Below are 8,649 nucleotides of genomic sequence, written 5' to 3'. Positions count from 1 at the left end.
CTTTTTCATTGTCGACCATAGCCATGTCAGTGTTTTCCATGTGCAATTTAATTCTGGAGCTGCCGCGAATCACGGGGGGTGCCGCGAATTGCGGGAGGGGGGGGTCGCGGGGTTGGGTGCCGCGAATCGCGGGAGGGCGGGGTTCACAGGGGTTCCGGTGGGGGGTTGCCGCGAATTGCGGGAGGGGGGTTTGCGGGGGGGTGTGACGCGAATCGCCACAAGAAAAACTCAACACAGAAAGGTCAACACATGTAAATGTTGACATAAGTGTGCCACTTCATTGGTGTCCATGTTGACACATGACAATGAATATGAAAACATTCAAAAAATGAAATAAATCTTCAAAAACTCATGTCAACCTTTTTCATTGTCGACCATAGCCGTGCCAGTGTTTTGCATGTGCCATTTAATCCTGGGGCTGCCGCGAATCGCGGGGGGTGCCGCGATTTGCGGGAGGGGGGGGTGTTGCGGGGGGTGGGTGCCGCGAATCGCGGGAGAGCGGGGTTCATGGGGGTTCCGGTGGGGGGTTGCCGCGAATTGCGGGAGGGGGGGTCGCGGGGGGGGGGGTGCCGGGGTGCCGCGAATCGCTGGAGGGGGGGTTGCGGGGGGTGTGACGCGAATCGCCACAAGAAAAAAATCAACACAGAAAGGTCAACACATGTAAATGTTGACATAAGTGTGGCACTTCATTGGTGTCCATGTCGACACATGAGAATGAATATGAAAATATTCAAAAAATGACAAAAAAAATTCAAAAACTCATGTCAACCTTTTTCATTGTCGACCATAGCCATGTCAGTGTTTTCCATGTGCAATTTAATTCTGGAGCTGCCGCGATTTACGGGGGGTGCCACGAATTGCGGGAGGGGGGGTCGCGGGGGTGGGTGCCGCGAATCGCGGGAGGGCGGGGTTCACAGGGGTTCCGGTGGGGGGTTGCCACGAATTGCGGGAGGTGGGGGGTCACGGGGGGTGCCGCGAATCGCGGGAGGGGGGGTTGCGGGGGGTGTGACGCGAATCGCCACAAGAAAAAATCAACACAGAAAGGTCAACACATGTAAATGTTGACATAAGTGTGCCACTTCATTGGTGTCCATGTCGACACATGACAATGAATATGAAAAAATTAAAAAAATTTAAAATAAATCTTCAAAAACTCATGTCAACCTTTTTCATTGTCGACCATAGCCATGTCGCCATGTCAGTGTTTTGCATGTGCCATTTAATCCTGGGGCTGCTGCGAATTGCGGGGGGGGGGCGCGAATCGCGGGAGGGGGGTCGCAGGGGGGGTGCCGCCAATCGTGCAAGGGGGGGTCGCGGAGGGGTTCTTTTTGCCGCGAATCGCGGGAGGGAGGTCGCGGGGGGGTGTTTTTTCCGCGAATCGGGGGGGGGGGTCACGGGGGAGGGTTTGCCGCGATTCGCGGGAGGGGGGGGTCGCGGGGTGGTGGTTATGCCGCGAATTGCGGGAGGGGTCGTAGGGGGGTTCTTTTTGCAGCGAATTGCGGGAGGGGGGGTCGCGGGGGTGTTTTTGCTGCGAATCGCGGTAGGGGGGGTCGCGGGGGAGCGGGTATTTTTGCCGCAAATCGCGGGAGGGGGCGGGGCGCGCGGGGGGGGGGAGGTTTTGCCGCAAATCGCGGGAGGGGGGCGCTCACCTGGTGGCTGTGGAGTAGCAGTGCTGGGCAACATGGGAAGGCAGTGGGTGTCTGGCACTGTCTGTGGGCTCACTGGGCTGGTTCTCTGTCACATACCTCCCAACATGACCCTCTCCAGGAGGGACACAATGCTCTGTTTCTAGACTTCCCCTTAATGTATGATTGCCATCACCTGTTTTAAACAGGTTAATTTCTCAGAAAGGTGTTCAGCACAGATGAAGGCAATCACACATTAAGAGGAAAGTCCAGGAACAGAGCGTTATAGACACAGACACCCACTTTGAGTGACAGATGTAGCCAAATATATAGGAGATTTATTCATCCATTTTATATCTACAAATTGCATTGGTAATTCAATTACAAACATATAAACTTCAAGGAAATACTGAAAGAATAGCAATTAGTGGTACCTTTGGCATTTTAAGTATCAGTACAGGTAGAGGTGAGAGTCATTGTGATAAACGTTTTTCAAGTCTTTGGGGGGTTATTCTGATTGAACCGGAAGGCTGCGAAGTCTACCAAACCCCGCCCGGCGACTGCTGGGCCGCCCTCCACCCCTCGCAGTGCGGGTTCGCCCGCACTGGCTGCAAATGGATGTTTAACATAAACATTCATTCTCAGGCTAGGGGAATCACCCCCATTATTCGATGGCCGCCGACTCTCAGGCAATTTCAATATGCGTGCACCGTCGGGAGGAAGTGGGCATCCAGTGATGTCAGCTGCCCGTGTCACCGGTTGATTTATATGGGCACGCCCAGCGTTCTCATGGAAACGCCCACGAAACACTGGGTGTTCCCATGGGGGGTATGCCTGACCCACCACCGCATGCCTGCAATCCTGGGTGCGTGCGCCCAACGAACACCCTGTTCACCGAGGCCGCAGGCATCCTGCGTCTACACATGCGCAGAAATGCGTCTGCGCATGCGCACATGTAAAGCATTGCTCCCCCGTGCGAATGCCACAAACAGTCTGTGGTGTATAATTGGGTACGGGTCATAGGGTCGACAGCAAAGGTTGACAGGCATTGGGTCAACCACTATAGGTCGACATGCATCAAGGTTGACATGTCTGAAGGTCGACATGGGTCATTAGGTCGACACATGCATTAGGTCGACATGTGCAAGGTTGACAGTCAAACTGTCGACATGTGGTTTTTCACATATTTTTTCCCCGAATGTCGACACAGCTTACATGGACACTAAAAAAGTGCACCGCGTCCCCTTGCATGGCTCGATGCGCTCACCATGCTTCAGACTCAGTGCCTCACTACGCTTTGCACACTATTTTATTCTCCCACCATGCCCTAGTGGATGGTATGGCATGAAATACCGCCTGGCGGCACATGTCGGCTCAAAAAACAGTGAAAAACCCCATGTGGACCTAATGTATGTGTTGACCTAATGACCTTGTCAACTTACAGCCATGTCAACCTTGATGCATGTAGACATATAGTTGTCAACCCATTTCATGTCATACTTATTGCTGTCGACCTAATGACTGCAGAGGCAAAACTGTGGAAGGCAATGGAGTCATCAGCCGCTGGGCTCCTGCTCCCAAAGGGGCACCTCTTCTCCCCTGCTAGTTTAAATCCATTCACTGGAAGCCATTGCTATAATTTCTGAAATGTATACAGATGGAGCAGCTGCTGCTGGCGATAAAATTGCCATTCCTCACCCGCCGACAGAAGGGGACGTGCGCACACAAGATGCTCGCGAACCCCGTTCTATTGGAGGCTGTAGCAGCCCTCTAACCTGCTCGCCCCCCCCCCCCCCCGCCTGCTCTGTGTGTGTGTGTGTGTGTGTGTGTGGTTGAACTTATGCCACTGAATGACCGTATACATCTAATTGTTTGGGGGTTTTATTAGAAACGCTCAATGAATAAAGACAGAGAACTGAAGGTAATTAATATAAGATACTGTTCCACAACATAAAATACAAATTTAATTTTAGAGCTCAAATTATCGGTACTCTTTACTTAGTGCGGCGCCCGACGCGACCGACGCGATGCCCGCGATTTCCCATTGAAACCAATGTTAAACAGGGAAATCGTGTCGGTCGCGTCGCGGCCGCACATAAATGCACCCGCGATGCCCGCGACGCGATGCTCACGATTTCCCATAGGGAACAATGTTAAAAGTCGCGATGGACCCGATTTTAGTGTTAAATGGCTCAATCAACCCGATTTGGCCATAGGAATCAATGTTAAATGGGCCACAGAGCCCATTAACCCTTAAATGTCCCCCCAAATTTTTAACGCCACCCCACGATCCACGCCAACCCGAAGCGTGGCGAGCGCAGCGAGCCCGCGAGGGGCGGCGGTACGCGTCCTCCGACCTTTTCATGCCCTACTATCCACGTCGGCGTGGTGTGAGAATATAATAGTGTGGCGAGCGCAGCGAGCCACCGAGCCCGAAGCGTGGCGAGCGCAGCGAGCCCCGCGAGGGGACGCGGATACCTTCACAGTTATACGCGTCCCCTTGCGGGCTTCACAGGTGTCCGTGGCGACCCGGACACCTGTGAAGCCCGCGAGGGGACGCGTCTACCTGTGAAGGTATCCGCGTCCCCTCGCGGGGCTCGCTGCGCTCGCCACGCTTCGGGCTCGGTGGCTCGCTGCGCTCGCCACACTATTATATTCTCACACCACGCCGACGTGGATAGTAGGGCATGAAAAGGTCGGAGGACGCGTACCGCCGCCCCTCGCGGGCTCGCTGCGCTCGCCACGCTTCGGGTTGGCGTGGATCGTGGGGTGGCGTTAAAAATTTGGGGGGACATTTAACGGTTCATTGGCCCTATTTGGGCTGTGTGGCCCATTTTACATTGATTTATATGCCAAAATCGGGTCCATTGAGGCATTTAAGTGTAAAATCGCGGTCAATCAGGCTTTTTAACATTGTTCCCTATGGGAAAATCGCGGTGATCGCGGTAATCGCGGGCATCGCGACCATCCAATTTTACCCGCGATGCCCGCGATTACCGCGATCACCGCGATTTTTACCCGCGATGACCACGATTTTGATCGGCGGCGCCGTTCTAGGTAAAGAGTACCAAATAAAATTACAAATATTATTGGAGACGTACAGTATTTTTCCCATTTTTCAAGTCTGTGGGTTGGATTCTTTACATTGAAATATATCAGGACAGCGGCTCTGCCTTGAGCAAGTCTGGTGATATTAAAATCACTGGAATAAAAAAAACACATAAAAAACCTGACAATTGGTAAATTTCCCCATTGTGAAAGTTTGGCTCTGGTATTAGCAGGTGCCCTCTCAGCCAATGACCTCACCGCACGTCACTGCTTATCATATACTGTAATTCTAATGAAATGTATTTTCAATAATTGTTCTAAAATTACATAACGCATTTAATAAGTATAATGATATATGTTATAAGACTGCTTAGGAAATGTCAGCTAGCTGTATCACTAGCGAGACGATAAAATCAAGAAATCCTAAGACTTGAACATGATAGGAAGCAGGGACAGACTGGCCATCTGTCACTCCTGGCAAATGCCACACAGTGACAGGGGCTGGCCGAACAACACAGCCTCCAGGCACTCCGCTCAGCCACCCAGCCTACAGAGACATGGGAGCATTCCACAAGGCCACGCCCTCATGAGCCATAGCTATGTTACCTTGGCGACTGCAATTTCAGGGCTGCTACGGAGACCCAGTTTGTCCCTCATAGGAAGACAGTGTTTCCCTCTATTTATGAATGGTAACATCTATATCTGAAAGGCACATTGCAGTTCAAAAAACAAATATAGGTCTATATAGGTGTGTATATTCTGTATGGGATTAGCAGGGAGGTGTGTCAACACTTCTAAAAAGCACAGATGGAAAGTGTTGCCTATAGAAACCAATATAGCAACCAATCAGCTTCTACCAATTATTTGATAGATTATGCCTGATAAATGTTATCCAGAAGATGATTAGATACCTCACAACTTCAGGAGATTAAAAAATCAGGATGGGCTGCGTGCATCAACCTGGGGGCGTGGCCAAGCCTCCGGTGGCTGCAGCCTGGGGAAAATAAAATATAACTTTTTAAGTTACCTCCACGATGCTCAGCAGTGGCATACCTCGCAATCCCCCTATTCCAGGTATCAGGACCAAAGCCCTCTGCGCAAGACAGTCCCATAAAATTGTGACTGTCTCAGCCCACCCCTTTCATAGCCAGAACCTCTTTCTTAAGAGAAGGTCTGCATGTCAACTTTGAGTCACTGCCGCAGCCACATATGGTGACAGTTACAGTGAGGGAGTGGCACCTGTGGCCAGAGTGGGACGATCACTGTTCTCAATGCTCTGTCTGTTGGTGCCTCTGGACCTTGGGGACAACTCCACTCACATTGACTAACAGCCCAAAAGGGTGAGCCTTCTCAGGGAATGTAGTTGGCAACCCAACAGGTGGAATCTCAAATGTAAGTATGCTGGGGAGGCTGTGTTAGTGGGCTGCAGGTGCTAGGCTGCAGGGGGAGGGTCAGGGTGCAGGGGGAGGGGTTATGCTGGGGTGAGGGAGGGTAAGGCTGTGGGAAGGTAGGGTTAAGGCATCCATACACTATATGTTTTGGGCCCGATTTCACTCAATTCAGGCGGATTGGGCCGAGAAATAGGTTGAAAGTGGCCCAAATGCATGTTTATGACATCCGATGTGATGTCCGGTCCCATGCTCATCGGATCGAAGTCGAAGGTCGGATGGGCTGCATATAAGATAAGCGGCACAGACCTACGGACCGTATTGGATGTGATATATCGTGGGTGCTAAAAATCACCCACGATATATCACATCCGAGACGGTCCGTAGGTACGCCCCTATCTGCAGAGCGGTAAAATGCCGGGCAGGAGAAGCACTCTCCCCGCTCTGCATCCTCGGTGGGTGGCGAGTGGTGTGCAGGAAATTAAAAAAAACAGCTCTCTCAGCCAATCAGCGGCTTCACATTCTTTTACAGTAAATGTTTTTTTTATTTTTTTATTATCCTTCCCCCTCAACTGCAGCTCCATGGGATTTTTATCGCATGTGTGAGCCCTACCGGGGAGCTTCTGGGTGAGCTCAAGGCAAATCAGGTCCGACTTGAACTGGGACTACCAAAAAAATTGGCTTCGCTAATAGAGGCCCTAAAGAGAAGGAACCCACATGAGTCTAGCTGATAATAGGCATGTTACCGGGAGACCGCTATTTTGTGGAGTAAACCGATACCCAGCTAACTGAAAAATGGTGATATCACGAGGCACAAAGTTTTGGTAAACTTTCTGTACAGTATGTAATTAAACTACTGTGAACTCAGGATTCCAGGGGATTCATGTGAATGCTCATATTTTACAGTACACGTCAAACAGTGAATACATTGAATGCATTCTATAGAAAATGGCAAAGGGAAGAGCAATATCAATAACAATAATCCAGGGTACAAATCCAAACACAATAGCTTCCATCCCATTATCATATTGTGGGCGACATCCAAAGGCGGGGGGGATCCAGAGCTGGAAAAGAAAGCAACAATATTATATTACTTGTTTTATACGTCACCAATTCATATCACATTTCATATTAACCTCTTCTCAGGTGACTACAGTGCAGTTAGCAAATAATGGACTTGCTCAGCTTATAGAAACATCTCACCAATGGGGGATTTATCAAAGAAAGATGTAGGTGCCCATTTATCAAAGAGTTTTAGCTATTTAAAACTCATTGCCTAAAATAAATGATGCTCAAGCCAATCAGCTCCTGTTATGTGTTTCAAAAAAATGGAAGTTGGAAGCTGATTGACTTAAGCTCCAATTATCATATGCAATGAATATTTAAATAACGAAAAGTTATTTATAGCCCCAAAGTACCGACCAATCAGCTCATAACTGTCATTTTCTCAAAAAAGGAACAATTATCAATGAGTTTTAGCTATTAAATCTTGTTGCCTATGATAAATGCCACTCTAGACAATCAGCTACTAATTACTTTGCATTTGAAAATGACAGTTTGGAGCAACAAGATTTAAATATCTAAAACTTGTTGATAAATGGGACTCAAAGGCTCTATAATGCCAAAATCCAAGATGGCCACGGTGGGCAAACTGCTGCTCAGCGTGTCATCGCCCAGCCCCCTGCACCACCTAATATTAGTGCGAGGCTGGTGAGGCAGTCCAACAGCATAGGGGGAGCCATGAAGGTGTCCTGGAGGATATCAATCCCCGTGGAAGTCCTAGATGGGCAACGGCCATGCAATAGACCTTAAAGGCTATCGACCACCAGGTGAAGAATGAAGAAGAAACCATGGGAGTCCTGGGTAGGCAGCGACCATGCATTAGAGCTTAAAGGCCATAACATTGAATGTGAATAATGCTAGTCAGCGGCTGTCCATAGTACACAGCACTGGCTGGCGGTGTCCTGCTGTGCCTGGCACGCCACTGGTTCCGGACTGCTGTTCCTAATGACATTTTTCAAAAGTACAGTAGTCTGGGGTGTTCCACCTGAAAAATAGCCCTGAGAGGAAATAATTGTACAGCAATTTGAATTACCAACATTATGTAGCACAGCCGCTTGAGAGAGGTAGGTTGACCAAACATTCTAAAGAGTAAAAGTAGACATAATGCCCCTAGCAACCAATCAGATTGTAGGTGTTTAATAGAATGTACAGATGGGACACGCGTGCGAGACGCTTAAGAGCCCCATTGCTGCGAATCGCGCCGTGGCGGGATGCTGCGGCACAACGGAAGCAAAGATAAATGTGGCTCCATCTGTAGTAGATAAATAATATCTAGAATCTGATTGGTTGCTATGGCAACACCAATTTTTGCATTTTAGAAGGTTTATTCTTACTAAAGTTACATTTATCATAAAATGTGCAGCCACCCCATACACTGTTATTTCTTGTTGTATTGAAATTGTGCTAATAACAAATTGTTTATTAAGGATATGTATTTCATGCACTTTTAGATTATATCTTAAATCTAGAATAGCAATTACCATGCTTTTTTTTAGAACCTTAAAATCTGGGAGTTTTTTTTTTTT

The 8,649-nt window shown here is 49.0% G+C and overlaps 1 protein-coding gene across 1 annotated transcript in view; it reads right to left on the bottom strand.

Moving 5' to 3' along the window:
• Positions 1-6,634: 6,634 nt before the first annotated feature.
• The window catches only part of LOC146025918 (proton channel OTOP1-like), a 70,185-nt gene continuing 68,170 nt past the window's right edge, over positions 6,635-8,649 (bottom strand). Inside the window, exon 6 of the mRNA XM_083156119.1 lies at positions 6,635-7,125. Coding sequence (XP_083012245.1) covers positions 6,955-7,125 — 171 coding nt within the window. The 3' untranslated portion in view covers positions 6,635-6,954. The remainder of the gene's footprint in view (positions 7,126-8,649) is intronic.

The sequence above is a fragment of the Crinia signifera genome, chromosome 1 (genome assembly GCF_055691185.1).
Source record: "Crinia signifera chromosome 1, ASM5569118v1, whole genome shotgun sequence".
NCBI lineage: Eukaryota > Metazoa > Chordata > Amphibia > Anura > Myobatrachidae > Crinia > Crinia signifera.
This window is presented reverse-complemented; position numbering and strand designations above follow the sequence as displayed.